The sequence below is a fragment of the Poecilia reticulata genome, chromosome 1 (assembly GCF_904066995.2).
Source record: "Poecilia reticulata chromosome 1, P_reticulata-male-v2, whole genome shotgun sequence".
Classification (NCBI taxonomy): Eukaryota; Metazoa; Chordata; class Actinopteri; order Cyprinodontiformes; family Poeciliidae; genus Poecilia; species Poecilia reticulata.
The window spans coordinates 18,579,827-18,599,899 of NC_088830.1; the positions used below are offsets into that span (position 1 = coordinate 18,579,827).

The 20,073-nt window shown below is 35.2% G+C and overlaps 2 protein-coding genes across 2 annotated transcripts; one reads left to right on the plus strand and one right to left on the minus strand.

The window, feature by feature from the left end:
• The first annotated feature begins 988 nt into the window (after positions 1-988).
• tacr3l (tachykinin receptor 3-like) lies at positions 989-17,344 on the plus strand. The gene is made up of 5 exons (XM_008411714.3): positions 989-1,807; positions 2,840-3,028; positions 3,171-3,321; positions 15,447-15,643; positions 15,725-17,344. The coding sequence occupies exons 1-5, from the start codon at positions 1,425-1,427 to the stop codon at positions 15,945-15,947; spliced, it is 1,143 nt and encodes a 380-aa protein (XP_008409936.1). The 5' UTR covers positions 989-1,424; the 3' UTR covers positions 15,948-17,344.
• Positions 17,345-17,573: 229 nt separating this feature from the next.
• LOC103466242 (T-cell ecto-ADP-ribosyltransferase 1-like) lies at positions 17,574-20,014 on the minus strand. The gene is made up of 3 exons (XM_008411701.3): positions 19,529-20,014; positions 18,729-19,444; positions 17,574-17,958 (listed from the first exon to the last, which is right to left on the minus strand). Exons 1-3 carry the CDS (start codon positions 19,586-19,588, stop codon positions 17,883-17,885), a joined length of 852 nt encoding a protein of 283 aa, XP_008409923.2. The 5' UTR covers positions 19,589-20,014; the 3' UTR covers positions 17,574-17,882.
• Between the last annotated feature and the right edge of the window lie 59 nt (positions 20,015-20,073).

Below are 20,073 nucleotides of genomic sequence, written 5' to 3' on the forward strand. Positions count from 1 at the left end.
AAGTGACTCCTGTATGCATTGAATTCTATTTAGGCATATCAGAGTACATGAAAGTTATTGTTGGAAATTTGTGTCATTTGAAGTAATTGTGCACTAATTTGTGATTTTTCCTTTTTTTTATTTTACAGCAGCAACAATAAATTTCACTAAGTTGAGACAAAGGCACAAGAGTTCATATTGTGCATGGTAATCCTCACTCATGTGACTGACGCTTGAACTTAATCTTCTGTTTATACAAACCTCCAGCGAGGATTTTAGACACACAAAGATGAGGAGAGCTCTCCACCTGAATTGCATGAATTGTTCATATTCTGTTCTGTCAGCCTGACCTTCTGATTCTCTTTATGCACTTTCATTATAAACGACTACTTAAAAGTGTCCGCATGTTTACATTGTTGGTGTAAAGATGGATCTTTATTATGTTCTTTCAGTCTACATGTCTTTTTCTAATTAGAATACTCAATAATTTGTAAATTTAAGTTCTGTGTCAGATAATTAAATTGAAGTTTTAATGAATCGGGAGTTTTAATCCAAGCAAACAGATTATCAGCACAGTAACACACTTTATCTGTTGTCATGACAAAATGTGAATCGTGCCCAGAAATCACATTGTGGATGTTTTTGTGTATAAATTAGGTTAGAGCGCTACATGGCTCAGTAGAGCAGTTGCACCATGCATAGGTTTCAGTTCACAACACAGTAGCCCTTGGTTTGATCATTTGTTGCAAATGTTCTCTTTGCTGTCCCTCCTGTCCAACTAGTAAATAAAAGCCACCAGTGCCACAAAAACCTCTTTTTAAAATAGTTTCTCTTTTAAAAGAAACATTCCAAGACAGAATAAACCAAGGATTTTCATCATGTGCTCCATGTGCCAAAAGGCCCCCCTCTACAGTGAGATTATGATTATATAACCAGCATTCATAAAACCTCACATATCTGAGCTTTGCCAAAGGATTAACAGTATCACATCCAGAGCAACCCCTAACACCTCAGATACCTTTAGGACAGGGAATAATCGTTTTATAACCCTGGAATGAAAGCTTGCCAGCTTTTATTTTGAAAAGAGAAACCAATATTCTCCATTCAGTTTCTAAGGGATGCTCAGTGATCATATTTACATTTCATCTTGATCTTGATCTTTTATGCACTATTAGTGAGTCACCTCTGAGACATAAACGATCTGTGTTTGGACTATGAAAACGTAATGACTGGAGGATTTATTCTTAGGACTGTGTGAGGGGGCTAAGGGGATTAATTTATGATGCGTTTCCCTCAGGTCCCACCTAAGCCCCTTTTAAACTCACAACGCGTGGGGTACGCCCACTCCATTTCTGCCGCGCTGCGCTCTAAGCATCAGGACCACTCTCTCCTTCCCCATCAGAGTCACTTCGGAGCAGGAGATCCCTCTGAGGACCCTCGGGGGAATGGCCCCTGAACGGGATGGCTCCAACACCACCACCACGGCCACCAGCCGAGTCTTGGCCAACCAGTTCGCGCAGCCCGCGTGGCGCATCGCGCTCTGGTCCGTGGCATACGTCACGGTGCTGGCAGTGGCCGTCTTCGGCAATTTGATCGTGATTTGGATCATTCTTGCTCACAAGCGGATGAGGACTGTCACCAACTATTTCGTACTGAACTTAGCTTTCTCAGACTTCGCCATGGCTGCCTTCAACACCCTCATCAACTTCATCTACGCAGCCCACGGTGACTGGTACTTTGGAGACGTCTACTGCAGGTTTCACAACTTCTTCCCGGTCACAGCTGTGTTTGCCAGCATCTACTCCATGGCCGCGATTGCCTTAGACAGGTGGGACAACACAAAACAATTCACGGTGTGCTTTAGCCGTAATTGATTGGACTGTGCATGTGATAACTCTGACCAATGGAAAAAGTAAATAAAAGCATTTGGTTTCAGTTTATTTCATCGTAAGTCACATCGATAGTATTAACGTCTTGACAGCAATAAATCACAATCTGACTATTCTTCCCACAGCTTGGTAGAGAAAAGAAGTACATCTTGTCATTTCTGTGTTTTATATTTAGATTTGTGCATTTATTCTTATGAACTAAACCAAGAAACCAAAAATTTTGTACATCGAGAAAAAAATCATTTTAACTCCGATTTCTGTGAAAGTGGCTCAACTCGGTCAGTTTGGACCACGTTAACATCAGTTTTCATGAGATTTAGTTTGAGTTATTGGGGAATAACTATGTCGTTTTTGCATTTTAGTAATAATTGATGGTAATGTTCCAGGTCATTTCCTGAAAAGGAAAACATCCTTTGCAGGTCTATCCTAACATTTCCTATAAATAACATTGGTAAATATTGGTTATCATCCATAAGAGCAATATTAATATCAGAAATTAATATTGGCATAAATGTTTCAGTATTTCCAATGCAGATGATTATTTTCCCTCTATCCTTCCAGTTTTAATCAATAGCTTAATCATAAGTTACAGGCAATCCCTCGCCTAGTTTTAATAGTCTCAGCCTTCTTGTTAAATATTTTCTTTGCATGATTAATGCCAATAATTTTAGAGTTCTGAAATCAGATAACATCATTTCTACAAACACAGGATAAGTCTCTAGTTCGTCAAGAAATCAAAAACTAATCACTGCACCATTTCAAGGTAAATATCTTAAACATTAATGCCCATGTGAAAGTATAGTCCAAAGGTAAACTTTTACCTGTTTGCGTTGCTAAATTCAGGTGGCAGCTTTATTTTGGACAGGCAGTGGAGGGCAACCTATGTTCAGGTTTCAAAAAGTCCACTTTTAGAAGTGTTGTGCTCACATTTGACCACAGTTCCCTTGTGTATTGTGATGTCCAACAAACAGATACATGGCCATCATCCATCCTCTGAAGCCTCGTCTGTCTGCTAAAGTCACACTAGGAGTTATCTTCTGCATCTGGACCCTCGCCGTGGCTCTTGCCTTCCCTCTCTGCTACTTCTCCACCACCAGAACTCTACCAGGGAGGACCTTCTGCTATGTGGCCTGGCCCCGCATGGTGGATGACCCCTTCATGTGAGGTTACACTCACGGCAGTCATCATTATTAGAATTGCTAGGAGACTGTCAGTTTTAGCAGATCTATCCTTCTCCCTTTTAACATGTTGTCCGTCACGTGCTCTGGGGCGTCTTGGTAATGTTTGTCTTCATTTGTCCAGGTATCACATCATAGTTACTGTCCTGGTTTATGTGCTGCCGTTAGCTGTGATGGGCATCACTTACACCGTAATTGGAGTGTCGCTGTGGGGAAGTGAGATCCCAGGAGACTCATCTGAAAACTATCATGCACAACTCCGGGCTAAAAGGAAGGTAATTTAAATATCTATCAACATGACTTTTTATAATTCTATGTTGTTGTTTTTTTTGGCTTGTAAACACTGAAACCATAAGGAAATCAAATATTTGATCAGAAATCAATCAACGAGGATGGAAAAACATCTAAGTATGACTTGCACCTGTAGTTATGCACCTTTAAATTCATGTTTTGAATTGTTTTTGTTGATGTGTTACCTTAACTAACAAATACACAGGGGGATTATGGGAAGGAACTTGAAGTCCACAGGGCGGCATCTGCACACTAAATCTTAAATCAGGGCTCAGGAAAAATACAAGCAGCAACTCGCAGCGTTCATAGTCAGTTATCCAACAGTGGAAATCGTAAAACGTATTCAGCTTCAGAGCCACAAGGTGATTGAGTAAAACTGACTGAAAAAAAAGGGCTTCCTGTAAAACAGCTCTACGCCTGAGGATACGCACTCACATTTAAATACCGGACCTATCGGCTGGTTGCTGGCAGTTTGAAATGTAAAATTGATTTCTCACACTGTGAAAAAACAGAGAAACAAACAAAAAAATCCAGCTACTGATAAGCGAATGTACCAAACGTTGTTGTGTAATTCTGTAGGCTGCATTGTAAGACAAATGATTAAATGTCGTTCATCATCATCTGCCACTGAATAGTGTTGAAGCTTCTCTGTGGAATGCACAGAGATTAGGGACGCCACAGATGGGATGATGGGAATCTATCGAGACAGCTCAGGGATTATTCCCACCAGTGAATTTCATTGATGAACTTTAAAAATACAGCAGGAGTATAATCTGGTTCTCATTCAATAGATGTTATAAGACGCATCATAAAAATGGAAGGGATGAAAACAATTTATTTTTTTATGTTCCATCTATTTGTTTTTTTTAAAGTTGTTGGTAGTTCATTGAGAAACTAAGTAAACTTAAAAGCAAAATGCAGATTGAGCATGATAAAGAGGGAGGTGGATGTTATGGTACCTTTGGAAATAAATATTGGAGAATTGAAAGGTGGCTATACTCTTAAATATATAAGTAAAAGAAATAACGCACGGAGACGTAGTTCTTGCTGCTAGGCCATAGACGAGCTGGAGATTTATTACACTACCATGGATTCCTCATTACAGTTTCATCAGTTCAATACTCAAAAATCTTCCAAAGTCTCAACAAAAAATCTCCCCGTATTCTTAACATAATCCTTTTTTATACACTCTCATCTTCACTGATGTGAGTTTGGAAAGTTTCAACCAATGGCGTTGCTACTCTTGATTTGCATAAAGATTCTAGCGTGCTTTATACTAAGTGTGTATTGGACGACCTTTAAAAATATTTGAGACCTCATGAACTCAACATCTGCTCCATTTTAGAATTGCTGAATAGGACAATTTATCTCAGATTCTTGTTCTTATCTGTGCACAGCTATGCTTTCCAAGTCATTTTTTGGTTCCATTTGCGCTTTGCACGCAAATGGGAAGGAAAGGAGTCAGGTCAGTTTGACCTAGAAAGGTGCCAAAATCCTTTCGCAAAAACAACTCCTTAAATAGTATTTCCGCTTTTACATAATCACAATCAGAGGCTCCAGTTTTTAGTTAGTCTGAGCTGAACAATATAAGAGATTTAATGTCAAGAACATCAACATCAGGTAAAATGCAAAAGTTCAAAGTCATAATCCATGCCTCTTCTGCCTCTCTGCATTGTTCTCTAACAATCCGGCCTCTCCTCATTCCAGCTGGGGGCCTGCAGGGGCCGATGCGTCATTGCCGACCTTTCTCTGTACTCTGATGGCAACCTTTCTCCAACTGACAATGGAAAAGTTTAATGAAAACTTAGCGATCGGTCAACACTCTCAAATTTGTCAAATTTGTATTTCTCCACCAACTTTTGGACAGTTTTTAAAAACCTGATATGAACTCCATGGTGCATTACAGTCGAGCAGTTCACTGGAACATTAATACTGAATCAAATCCAGAGTTATTTAAATAGATATTTGTATTATTATTAAGTGTCAAAAAAAGGGATTTGTGGAGCATTTTGTTTTTAACATAGGGTTAGGGTTAGGTAATCACTGTCAAACAGATTGACTTTTTCCATTTAAGTCATTACAATTTAACACAGAAAACCACTTTAGAAGTGTCAGGGGTTGATAGATTTTGCCATTTATAGAACTCAAAAGCAGTAAATTCAACTAAAAATACCAGTTTATGGTTCAGTAGGTTATGGCTTGATGGATACATCAGCAACCTCAAAATATCAAAACTGGCTTTAAACCTTGTTATGAATACCCCCATTACAATTTCTAGAACTGTGGCAATTTGTTCACTTTCTCAGTTGAAGCTAGGCCTGTCACGATAACAAATTTTGCTGAGCGATTGTCTAAAAAATTATTGCGATAAACGATAATATTGTTTCAAGACCTTTTGACACTGATTTAATGGAAATTATGTAATAATGCATGTGATTTCGTGCCATAGATAGATACACTTTATTTTATAAAAAGAACAAATAATACTGGAACTGATAAACTAAATAAACAAAACAACCAAAAACAAAAATAAAATGGATTCTCAGTCTCCATTAACAAAAAACGTACTTAAATAAAAACCAAAACATAAAGCCAAAGTGGAAATAAATACTGCATTCAATCAAAAGAGTGCAAATTATGAAGTCTGTATACTATATTAGCCTTCAGTTATCACTTGATTTAAATAGAGAAGATGGGCACATCCTACCACCTAATGCAATAGTTCACACTACATGATTTTTTGCCCCCATTTTCCTCTTATGACAATCTTAGAACGTTGGGCGTTCCAAGATTCTCGCTGGTGATTTCGTAACCGATCATCCTGCAGTGTGTGGTGTGGTAGATCATCGAGACTGCTCTGATCTAAATCAGGGGTTTTCCCTGACTGGGAGCCTTAACGCCGAATGTGACAGGTAGCCAATCAGAAAGCGCGGATTCTCTTGCTTTCTGAGGGGAAATTACGGAGGGGGATCCCAAACAGCTGACCCAAAATCAAGCAGACATTGGAGATATGTGGAAACAACATTAATATTTATTCGACATTTCGTGCAAAGAATATAGAAATGACAAGGGGAGGAGTTGGAGCCAAATTGCTACCGCAGTTGATAAACCCGGTAGATTTTCAGCTGTTCTTCGTTAATGTGACATAAATGGGTTATAATGATTTTCTTTGAGTCAGGACTTTACGCTGACACTAGCCACATGCATTGCAGGTAGAGTCTAGTAAAGCATTGATTAATGCCTGGTTTTAAAATTAGTTAAGTGGACCTGTAGCCATTATTTTGTGCCCATGTGGCTGGATTCTACACGGCACGACAAACCCAATCGAACCGTTATACCTAGGATTTCTGTCGGCTAATGTGTGGTCTCTCAGGTTTGGAAAATGGTCCGACAATCGGCTGGCAAATGAGGAAGGGAGAGTCAGTGGAGAGCACCGGAGCCTTTTTTATTCAGTGTCATCGAGAGAAAGAAAGGCAGGAAGAGACGATGAAAACAATAATTAAAATGGGGTTGATAGGTTTAATTTATCAAGCGATTGATATATCTGTTTATTGCGACAGACCTAACTATGATGTCAAAAACTATAAAAATGACACATACTAAAAACGACCGAAGTGACACATACTAAAAACTATGATGTCAAAAAACAACCAAAGTGACACACATTAAACTATGATGTCAGAAAAACAAAGTGACACATACTAAACTGTGATGTCATAAAACGACCAAAGTGACACATACTAAACTATGATGTCAAAAAACAACCAAAGTGACAAATGATGAAAATGACGCACACTAAACTATGATGTGAAAAAACGATGAAAATGACGCACACTAAACTGTGATGTCAAAAAACAACCAAAATGAGACATTCTAAACAATCTCAAAAAACGACAGAAATGACACACACTAAACTGTCAAAAAACGATGAAAATGACACAAACTAAACCCTATGATGACAAATAAACAACCAAAGTGACGAATACTAAATTGTGATGTCAAAAAACAACCAAAATGAGACATTCTAAAACTGTCAAAAAACGACCAACATGACACACACTAAATTATGATGTCACAAAACGATGAAAATGACACAAACTAAACTCTATGATGTTAAAAAACCACCAAAGTGACACATACTAAAGTGTGATGTCAAAAAACAACCAAAGTGACGCATACTAAACTATGATGTCAATAAACGTTGAAAATGACACACACTAAACAATGACGTCAAAAACAACCAAAGTGACACATACTAAACTATGATGTCAAAAAACAACGAAAATGAGATATTCTAAACTATGTGAAAAAACAATAAACATCCAAACTGACACATATTAAACTGTGATGTCAAAAAACCAAATTGACACATACTAAACTATGATGTCAAAAAGGAGAAAAAGAGACATTCTAAACTATGTGAAAAATAAGATAAAATGAAACAAACTACTCTATGATGTCAAAAACATATTGACACGTAGAAAACTGTGATGTCAAAAAACAACCAAAGTGAAACACACTACACTATGATGTCAAAAAGGAGAAAAAGAGACATTCTAAACAATCATGTCAAAAAACGACCACAATGACACATACTAAACTGGGATGTCAAAAAATGATGAAAATGACACACACTGAACTGTGATGTCAAAAAACCTCCAAAGTGAAACACACTACACTATGATGTCAAAAAGGAGAAAAAGAGACATTCTAAACAATCATGTCAAAAAACGACCACAATGACACATACTAAACTATGATGTCAATAAACGATGAAAATGACACACACTAAACTATGTTAAAAAGGAGAAAGAGACATTCTAAACTATGATGTCTAAAATGAGGTAAAATGAGACATTCTAAACTATGATGTCAAATAAACGACCAAAATGACACACACTAAACTATGATGTCAAAAAGGAGAAAAAGAGACATTCTAAACTATGATGTCTAAAATGAGGTAAAATGAGACATTCTGAACTATGATGTCAAAACACAACCAAAATGAGACATTCCGAACTATGATGTCAAAAAACGACCAAAATGACACACACTAAACTATGATGTCAAAAAGGAGAAAGAGACATTCTAAGCTATGCTGTCTAAAATGAGATAAAATGAAACATTCTAAACTATGATGTCAAAACACAACCAAAATGAGACATTCTAAACTATCTCAAAGAACGACCAAAATGACACACACTAAACTGTGATGTCAAAAACAACCAAAATGAGACATTCTAAACTATCTCAAAGAACGACCAAAATGACACACACTAAACTACGTCAAAAAACAATGAAAATGACACAAAATAAACTCTATGATGTCAAAAAACAACCAAAATGACACACACTAAACTGTGATGTGAAAAAACAACCAAAATGAGACATTCTAAACTATCTCAAAGAACAACCAAAATGACACACACAAAACTATGTCAAAAAACGATGAAAATGACACAAACTAAACTCTATGATGTTAAAAAAACCACCAAAGTGACACATACTAAACTGTGATGTCATAAAACAACCAAAATTAGATATTCTAAGCTATGTCAAAAAACAAAAAACATCCAAACTGACACAAACTACTCTATGATGTCAAACAAAAACATATTGACACATAGTAAACTATGATGTAAAAAAAATGAAAATGACACACTCTAAACTGTGATGTCAAAAAACAACCAAAGTAACACATACTAAACTATGATGTCAAAAAGGAGAAAAAGAGACATTCTAAACTGTGATGTCAAAAACGAGATAAAATGAGTCATTCTGATCTATGAAGTCAAAAAACGACCAAAGTGACGCATTCTAAACTGTGATGTCAAAAAACAACCAAAGTGACACATGTTAAACTGTGCTGTCAAAACACAACCAAAGTGACACATACTAAATTATGATGTCAAAAAGGAGAAAGAGAAATTCTAAACTATGATGTGAAAAATAAGATAAAATGACACAAACTACTCTATGATGTCAAACAAAAACATATTGACACATAGTAAACTATGATGTAAAAAAATATGAAAATGACACACACTAAACTATGATGTCAAAAAACAACCAGTGACACATACTAAATTTTGATGTCAAAAAGGAGAAAGAGACATTCTAAACTATGATGTGAAAAATAAGATAAAATGACACAAACTACTCTATGATGTCAAACAAAAACATATTGGCACATAGTAAACTATGATGTAAAAAAAATATGAAAATGACACACACTAAACTGTGATGTGAAAAAACAACCAAAGTGACACATACTAAACTGGGATGTCAATAAACGATGAAAATGACACACACTAAACTATGATGTCAAAAAGGAGAAAGAGACATTCTAAACTATGTCAAAAACGAGATAAAATGAGTTATTCTGATCTATGAAGTCAAAAAACAACCGAAGTGACACATGTTAAACTGTGCTGTCAAAAAACAACCAAAGTGACACATACTAAATTATGATGTCAAAAAGGAGAAAGAGAAATTCTAAACTATGATGTGAAAAATAAGATAAAATGACACAAACTACTCTATGATGTCAAACAAAAACATATTGACACATAGTAAACTATGATGTAAAAAAAATATGAAAATGACACACACTAAACTATGATGTCAAAAAACAACCAGTGACACATACTAAATTTTGATGTCAAAAAGGAGAAAGAGACATTCTAAACTATGATGTGAAAAATAAGATAAAATGACACAAACTACTCTATGATGTCAAACAAAAACATATTGGCACATAGTAAACTATGATGTAAAAAAAATATGAAAATGACACACACTAAACTGTGATGTGAAAAAACAACCAAAGTGACACATACTAAACTGGGATGTCAATAAACGATGAAAATGACACACACTAAACTATGATGTCAAAAAGGAGAAAGAGACATTCTAAACTATGTCAAAAACGAGATAAAATGAGTTATTCTGATCTATGAAGTCAAAAAACAACCGAAGTGACACATGTTAAACTGTGCTGTAAAAAAACCAAAGTGACACATACTATGATGTCAAAAAGGAGAAATAGAGACATTCTAAACTATGATGTCTAAAATGAGATAAAATGAGACATTCTGAACTATGATGTCAAAACACAACCAAAATGAGACATTCTGAACTATGATGTCAAAGAACGACCAAAATGACACACACTAAACTACGTCAAAAAACAATGAAAATGACACAAACTAAACTCTATGATGTCAAAAAACGACCAAAGTGACGCATTCTAAACTGTGATGTCAAAAAACCAAAGTGACACATACTATGATGTCAAAAAGGAGAAAAAGAGACATTCTAGACTATGATGTAAAAAAAAATATGAAAATGACACACACTAAACTGTGATGTCAAAAAACAACCAAAGTGACACATACTAAACTATGATGTCTAAAATGAGATAAAATGAGACATTCTGAACTATGATGTCAAAAAACGACCAAAGTGACGCACTCTAAACTACGTCAAAAAACAATGAAAATGACACAAACTAAACTCTATGATGTCAAAAAACGACCAAAGTGACGCATTCTAAACTGTGATGTCAAAAAACCAAAGTGACACATACTATGATGTCAAAAAGGAGAAAAAGAGACATTCTAGACTATGATGTAAAAAAAAATATGAAAATGACACACACTAAACTGTGATGTCAAAAAACAACCAAAGTGACACATACTAAACTATGATGTCTAAAATGAGATAAAATGAGACATTCTGAACTATGATGTCAAAAAACGACCAAAATGACACACACTAAACTATGATGTCAAAAAAGAGAAAAAGAGACATTCTAAATTATGATGTCAAAAACGAGATAAAATGAGTGATTCTTATCTATGAAGTCAAAAAACGACCAAAGTGACGCATTCTAAACTGTGATGTCAAAAAACCTCCAAAGTGAAACACACTAAACTGTGATGTCAAATAACCTCCAAAGTGAAACACACTAAACTGTGATGTCAAAAAACAACCAAAGTGACACATGTTAAACTGTGATGTCCAAAAACAACCAAAGTGACACATGTTAATCTGTGATGTCAAAAAACCTCCAAAGTGAAACACACTAAACTGTGATGTCAAAAAACAACCAAAGTGACACATGTTAAACTGTGATATCAAAAAACAACCAAAGTGACACATACTAAACTGGGATGTCAAAAAATGATGAAAATGACACACACTGAACTGTGATGTCAAAAAACCTCCAAAGTGAAACACACTACACTATGATGTCAAAAAGGAGAAAAAGAGACATTCTAAACAATCATGTCAAAAAACGACCAAAATGACACATACTAAACTATGATGTCAAAAAACAACCAAAGTGACACATACTAAACTATGATGTCAATAAATGTTGAAAATGACACACACTAAACTATGATGTCAAAAAGGAGAAAAGGAGACATTCTAAACTATGATGTCAAAAAACAACCAAAGTGACACATACTAAACTGTGATGTCAAAAAACAACCAAAGTGACACATACTAAACTGGGATGCCAAAAAACGGTGAAAATGACACATACTAAAAACTATGATGTGAAAAAATGATGAAAATGACACATAATTAATACTTTGATGTCAAAATACAACCAAAGTGAAGCATACTAAGCTATGATGTCAAAAAACAACCAAAATTAGACATTCTAAACTATGATGTCAAAAAAACGACCAAAATGACACACACTAAACTATGATGTCAAAAAGGAGAAAAAGAGACATTCTAAACTGTGATGTCAAAAAACGATGAAAATGACACACACTAAACTGTGATGTCAAAAAACAACCAAAAAACAACATCATTCTAAACTATCTCAAAGAACGACCAAAATGACGCATTCTAAACTGTGATGTCAAAAAACCAAAGTGACACATACTATGATGTCAAAAAGGAGAAAAAGAGACATTCTAAACTATGATGTAAAAAAAATATGAAAATGACACACTAAACTGTGATGTCAAAAAACAACCAAAGTGACGCATTCTAAACTGTGATGTCAAAAAACCAAAGTGACACATACTATGATGTCAAAAAGGAGAAAAAGAGACATTCTAAACTATGATGTAAAAAAAAATATGAAAATGACACACACTAAACTGTGATGTCAAAAAACAACCAAAGTGACACATACTAAACTATGATGTCTAAAATGAGATAAAATGAGACATTCTGAACTATGATGTAAAAAAAATATGAAAATGACACATACTAAACTATGATGTCAAAAACGAGATAAAATGAGTCATTCTGATCTATGAAGTCAAAAAACGACCAAAGTGACGCATTCTAAACTGTGATGTCAAAAACAACCAAAGTGACACATGTTAAACTGGGATGCCAAAAAACGGTGAAAATGACACATACTAAAAACTATGATGTGAAAAAATGATGAAAATTACACATAATTAATACTTTGATGTCAAAAAACAACCAAAGTGACGCATACTAAACTATGATGTCAAAAAAACGACCAAAATGACACACACTAAACTATGATGTCAAAAAGGAGAAAAAGAGACATTCTAAACTGTGATGTCAAAAAACGATGAAAATGACACACACTAAACTGTGATGTCAAAAAACAACCAAAATGAGACATTCTAAACTATCTCAAAGAACGACCAAAATGACACACACTAAACTACGTCAAAAAACAATGAAAATGACACAAACTAAACTCTATGATGTCAAAAAACGACCAAAGTGACGCATTCTAAACTGTGATGTCAAAAAACCAAAGTGACACATACTATGATGTCAAAAAGGAGAAAAAGAGACATTCTAAACTATGATGTCTAAAATGAGATAAAATGAGACATTCTGAACTATGATGTCAAAACACAACCAAAATGAGACATTCTGAACTATGATGTCAAAACACAACCAAAATGAGACATTCTGAACTATGATGTCAAAGAACGACCAAAATGACACACACTAAACTACGTCAAAAAACAATGAAAATGACACAAACTAAACTCTATGATGTCAAAAAACGACCAAAGTGACGCATTCTAAACTGTGATGTCAAAAAACCAAAGTGACACATACTATGATGTCAAAAAGGAGAAAAAGAGACATTCTAAACTATGATGTAAAAAAAAAATGTGAAAATGACACACACTAAACTGTGATGTCAAAAACGATGAAAATGACAAACACTAAGCTGTGATGTCAAAAAACCAAAGTGACACATACTAAACTATGATGTCAAAAAGAAGAAGAGACATTCTAAACTATGATGTCAAAAATAAGATAAAATCACACAAACTACTCTATGATGTCCAAAAAACCATAGTGACACATACTAAACTATGATGTCAAAAACAACCAAAGTGACACATTAACTATGATGTCAAAAAACTATTAAAAGGACAGAAATTAAACTCTACGATGTCAGAAAACAACCAAAGTGACGCACACTAAACTGTGATGTCAAAAAACAACCAAAGTGAAACATATTAAACTGTGTTGTCAAAAATCCAAAGTGACACATATGATGTCAAAAAGGAGAAAAAGAGACATTCCAAACTATGATGTCAAAAATGAAATAAGATGACACAAACTAACAACCTAAGCGACACATACTAAACTATGATGTCAAAAAGGAGAACATATGAGACATTCTGAACTATGATGTAAAAAAACAACCAAAGTGACACACCCTGAACTGTGATATCAAAAACAACCAAAGTGACACACCCTAAACTGTGATGTCAAAAACATCCAAAGTGACACATACTAAACTGTGATGTCAAAAAACAACCAAAGTGACACAAACTAAACTCTATGATTTCAAAAAAACAACCAAAGTGACACATACTTAACTGTGATGTCAAAAAACAACCAAAGTGACGCATACTCAACCATGATGTCAAAAAGGAGAAAAAGAGACATTCTGAACTATCGTCTGCTGCTGCTTTGCGGAGCTGCACAGGTTTGTTAGAATCCTGGCAGCAAACCAGCAAAACGCAAATAACTTTTCACAGTTTTCCCCCCCAAAATAACAGACTGTTTAGTAAAGCTATTTGATGCAGGTAAAGTTAGCTAAAAGATGACTACCTAGCTAATATCAATACTGTACATCACTTTAAGCTTGTTAACAAGTAGCTTATAGGCTAAGTTGTTGTCTATTTTCAGCTACATAGATTCATTTTGCCCCCCAAAAACAACCAAAGTGACACACACTAAACTATGATGTCATAAAACTATGAAAATGACACATACTAAAAACTATGATGTAAAAAATTGATGGAAATGACACATAATAAAAACTATGATGTCAAAAAACAACCAAAATGACACACACTAAACTATGATGTCAAAAAGGAGAAAAAGAGACATTCTAAATTATGATGTCAAAAAAACGACCAAAGTGACATACACTAAAAACTATGATGTCAAAAAACGGACAAAGTGACACACACCAAACTATGATGTCAAAAAACGATCAAAGTGACGCATACTACACTATGATGTCAAAAAATGACCAAAGTGACACATACTACATTATGATGTCAAAAAACAACCAAAGTGACTAAGCTATGATGTCAAAAAACGACCAAAGTGACACACACTAAACTATGATGTCAAAAAACGATAAAAATGACTCATACTAAAAACTATGATGTCAAAAAATGATGGAAATGACACATAATAAAAACTATGATGTCAAAAAACAACCAAAGTGACGCATACTAGCCTATGATGTCAAAAAACGACCAAAGTGACTAAACTATGATGTCAAAAATCAATAAAACTGACTTATACTAAAAACTACTAAAAACATACTAAATACTACAACCAAAATTAGACATTGTATAACAGAGTGAGGATGAGCAAGCACAAGAACTAGAGTCAGAAAAAGAATCTAAGTTTATATTGATGCTCATATCTGTGAATTTCTAATCTTCATCACCTTCAAAGCCCTTCATAATCTGGTCCTCTCACACCTCTCTGACCTGCTCCATCTTTCAAGCCTTTTTCTTTTTGTTTGCTTTTCTTTTTTCTTTAAAAAAAATATATCCACTGGGTTAAAGAATACCTTCTATAATTTTCTGCCTTTTTCTACTTCTTTATTGAGGTGGTGAAAATGATGATCATTGTGGTGGTGACGTTTGCCCTCTGCTGGTTGCCATATCATGTCTACTTCATCGCAACCGGTCTCAATAAGCGTCTGATCAAGTGGAAGTACATCCAGCAGATTTACCTGTCAGTGCTTTGGCTGGCCATGAGCTCCACCATGTATAATCCCATCATCTACTGCTGCCTCAACAGCAGGTTGGTATAAAAAAAAATACACTCAAAGGTACGTCTAACCATGTTACAAGCACATTGAGGCAATGCTTGTTTTTACTGCAGATTCAGAGCTGGCTTCAAGCAGGTCTTCCGCTGCTGTCCCTTCATCCGGATGTCCAGCTACGACGAGCTGGAACTCCAAAGCACCAGACTTCGGCCGTGTCACCAGAGCAGCATGTGTACCCTCTCTCGAGTCGACACCAGCATCCTGAGCAAAAGCAAGAGTATTTGTTCCAGAGGAAACAGGTCAAAGGGAAACTCTGAGCAGAATAATAAAGACAGCTAGACTTCATGGGACTCTCTCTCTCTTGTTTCCTGCTCAGAATATTATGTTTACAGTGTTTTATGTATGTAAGTGTTTGGTATTTTGACAACTTGTGTTATTTTTTTTCTTGCATATCTTTCCAGACAATTAAGACTAGATTACAAGTAGATTAAGGCTGGAAAATAGTTACTAAGATTTTGTTGCACTTATAGTGAGAAAATCTCAAAGTGAAGTTTTCAGCAGAACCGTTGGTTTGTCCTCCAAATCTTAAATATGGAGAAGTAGTTGCTCCACCTCATCCATTGTCCAGACGCCTTTGCTGTGAGACACACTTCCTCTGAAAACAGGAAAGTTGCACTGTTAGTGCTTTGGCTTTGCACTGATGACACACATGGGAGTTGACAATAGACTGTCTGAGATAATAACTTGCTAAAAGAAAGACATTAATGCTGGTGTTGACAGCAAACAGGACTATATTATAATAGGTTTGTGGAACCAGTGTAAAATAAAACTCACAAGAAGATTAGTGGTTTTGAGGATAAAGACAGAAATAATAGACAGATAGTCTTAACCACAACCCAAAGCGTCTTTGGCATCTGTTTAAAAATCTATTTTTGATTTCAAAATAAACACTTAAAAGGTTTTCTTTAAATTTTCCCAAATTTAAATGTAGCACTCCACATAAATACTTAAACACTGAAGTTGAAGGGAAACTTACAAAAACCTAAGTATTAATGACTCTAAAGCTGGAAGGTGGATGAAGCTGATGGAGGAAGTGAGCAAAACAGACAAATTATGAATTTTATAGACAGGGTATCCTGTTCAGGTAGACTCCATTTACATGTTTTTTTTTTGTTTAGTTTTTTTTTTATCTTTGGAGAGGAACCGTTCTTATTTCCCCTTAGAAAAAAAACTCATTGGCTTAATGAGAATTATTTTGAAATCTGCCTGGAGTATGAATAATTTTAAGCTTAACTGTACACCCAGGAGTACATTTTTCACCTGCGACAACATACCAGTTGTTACTTTCACTTATTTTCAGATAAATACATATATTTTTTGTACCTGCGGTCCATTCTTTATTGCTTGATGTCCAGACTAATAGTTTTTATTCTTCTCTGAAATGTGTTGTGGAAAAAGAAAAATTGTATTTGCTGCAAAACGCTTCAAAATTCCTATTTCCATGTCAGTGAAAGGGAAATGTTAGCGCACTGGCGTTACATTAAGATGTATAATATTTTGTATAAATGTGCTTTTCTGTGGTGCGTTTAAGGAAAAGAGTTGCTATATGTCGAGTAAAGCCTGTTAATGGTTTGTAGAATGATTTTATTTCTGTTTAAGGTATATTTCTTTATGTGTTAGGCATCAGTGGTTGTTAATCCCTAAGAAAGAGTTTTGTTAATACAATTTAAACTGTTCCAGTGGTCTGTTAGGTCTCAGTTTCTCTGCACCATATCACACAGCTAAAATATTCTTGAGGTGGTTTCATAGAGATTCACTGAGTTCACTGTTCGCTAAAAGTCTCCAGAAAAGTATTATATGAGGTGAAAACGTTTTAGATTTACTGGTCTTTGGAAAATGAAACAAATAAAGGAACATTTTAGTCTGTGGAATACTTATCGTAGTTTCCAACCAAATGAGAACAGATTTAGCTCACTGAGTATTTTATTATATTTGAACAATTTTACACATCATACACTCTTTACTTGACAGAGATGCAAACGAACAGACAGATCAAGACATTAAAATCATATAAGATGTGAAATTTTACAACGTAGGAAGGGGTCAGGTCATCAGATTGTGATCAATGTTGTAAAACATTCATGTTGGGGATGTTTATAGATTTATGATTACTTGACAGCCTGAAGTCTTACAACAGTCACTTCATGACATGCAGTAGGAGGAAAGAGCATATTCCACTCAGCCAGCATATTTCTGGCTGAGTGATTATTTGTTCTAAAGATACGTCAAAAACAAAGTTACAAACAGAAACACAGAAAGAAATGACAGGGTGGAGATCTCAGCTGCAGACCTGTGGAGAACAGCAGAGTGAGATGAGAGATTAATTATTTTGATTTTTTTTTTCTATGTTTTCATAGTGACTTGTTCTCATAGGTTGACAGACTCAACTGTTTCCTTACTTTTTGAGGGATTTGAGATAGATTTGCACCTACACTCAACACTGGATTTTTTTTTTACTAAGATTAAAAAGACACATTAAGTTTTTGATTTTTGAAAATAATGGGTTCACTCTACAACTGTGGGATACCTTGTGTTGCTCTATCACATTAAATCCCAGTTAAACACACTGAAGCTGATGTATGAAATTTCAAAATATGAAAAAGTTAAAGGAAAAGCATTTTAAGGTACTGTTTGTTATGCAGCAGTCTAGCTATGCTTATTTTACAACCACATTATAATAGGTATCAACATGATTATTGCATGTAAATAGTGGATTGATTCTGAATGAAGTTAAGAACAGATTAATAAATAGTGGAATCCCAAAACAAAACAAAGTTCATGTAAAAGTAAATGCAGTTGATTGTGATTTTTTTTTATACAAAACAAATACAATTTCTTTCATTTGGGATAATTATGATTTCTTGTTACTTAAGTATAGATGAGAGTTTGTATTTATTTTTAAATAAAGGAATCTATACATGTTAACTTCATGCCAAATGTTTTCTGATGAAAAGAGTTCATCGAGGAATCAGAGGTTTTCATATAGTTTTAATGTGAATATTTGTGAAAAATGGGCTTCAGTTAAATGTTGAACTTTGATGAAAACCCAATGTGTTTTACCTTGAGAACATGACACAGTTGTGGTTGCTTTGCAGATCAGAATGGCTCAAAACGACTTCTGTGTATTCTTCACCATCTGCAGTCTTTTTGTCTATTCTCTCCACAGTGAAGACTTCAGCTGGAGATAGGAGTATTTTACCAAGATTTCTCAAACAAAGTTGGTCCTCCAGGTTGACGTAGAGGCAAGTTTTTATTTTAAGAATGGTTATGTCGTACAAATCTATAGACTTTAAATCTGAGTCGACTACTGTGAAACTTGCAAACCTTACTTTGGAGTTTATTTTTGGTACTTTTTCTCCATCTTCCAGAGTGACATATACCTCTCCGCACTCCTTTGGCTTCAGCAACATCATGGAATCCATCAGCAGGAAATGAAGAGCCTTGAAATGGAAGTCCTTTTCATACGTGGTAACATTCACCATCATTGTCTCCACTGCATTGTTCAGCTCCTTTAAAAACGCTTCATCTCCATAGTGATAGATAGAGAGGGCAGAAGTGTGGTCTTCAGTAACACCAGGGATCTGTGAGGTACAGTTTATCTTTGTTCTCCAATCTTCCCATTTTCTCCAGGCTTTCAGCAGTTTCTCGTTTTTGTCAAGCTCTTCTTTGAATAGATCAGGAGTAAACTTCTCCAAGGCTTCTTTACGACATCCATCATACCGGTCGTCAATAACAGGTGAGGTAGGATCCAACAGTTTGACATCACTTAGGGAAACCTTTAAAATCAATGATCACAGGATGAAAGACTTTTACTGATATGACTGCTTGTAATGTTTCCTGAAAGAGACAAAAATACTTACTTGGCTGTAGAAAAATGAGAATATGAGTGTGTCCAAAAGCAATTTTCCCCTGACAAACATGTTGGAGTCCTATTCTTCAAACTGCTGTAACAGAAGGAAAAGTCTCTTTACTCAGTCCAGACTATACGCAAGGCCAGATTCAGATTTTCTAAAACAAATCAGTTTGTAGCACATCTGATCTCCTTTTTCTAGAATGCAGTGCTCCCTTTTCTCTTTAATCAAAATGAAGCAGCACTGCAAGGGTAAACCAGAAGAGGGGAAGCTGCCAGGGTGTGGCTTTTACTCTCAAAGCTTTTTTTTAAATGATTTACAAGCCGCTAGTTAAGGAAGTGACACCACTACTAAGCAAATATGCACTTTCAAAAATGCATGTTGTTTGCCCACTTTGGAGTGATTAAACTTGTGCAATCGAAACATAAAGATGAAATGGCACCAGGATTATCCTCTCTACAAGTAGCAGCAACTTCATGAGCAAAACAAAGAGCATTTATGTAATTGGGTTGATATTCAGTGAATACTCAAAACACCTTCACAATTCATTTTAG

What these genes read in the sequence shown, in the direction of transcription:
- tacr3l (XM_008411714.3), top strand. Translation starts at nt 1,425, where the DNA reads ATGGCCCCTGAACGGGATGGCTCCAACACCACCACCACGGCCACCAGC. An exon ending in ATGGTGGATGACCCCTTCAT is followed by an intron (nt 3,029 to 3,170) that starts GTGAGGTTACAC and finishes TCATTTGTCCAG; the next exon opens with GTATCACATCATAGTTACTG. An exon ending in TACTGCTGCCTCAACAGCAG is followed by an intron (nt 15,644 to 15,724) that starts GTTGGTATAAAA and finishes TTTTTACTGCAG; the next exon opens with ATTCAGAGCTGGCTTCAAGC.
- LOC103466242 (XM_008411701.3), bottom strand. Translation starts at nt 19,588, where the DNA reads ATGTTTGTCAGGGGAAAATTGCTTTTGGACACACTCATATTCTCATTT. An exon ending in TCTCATTTTTCTACAGCCAA is followed by an intron (nt 19,445 to 19,528) that starts GTAAGTATTTTT and finishes TTGATTTTAAAG; the next exon opens with GTTTCCCTAAGTGATGTCAA. An exon ending in AACTGTGTCATGTTCTCAAG is followed by an intron (nt 17,959 to 18,728) that starts GTAAAACACATT and finishes TGTTCTCCACAG; the next exon opens with GTCTGCAGCTGAGATCTCCA.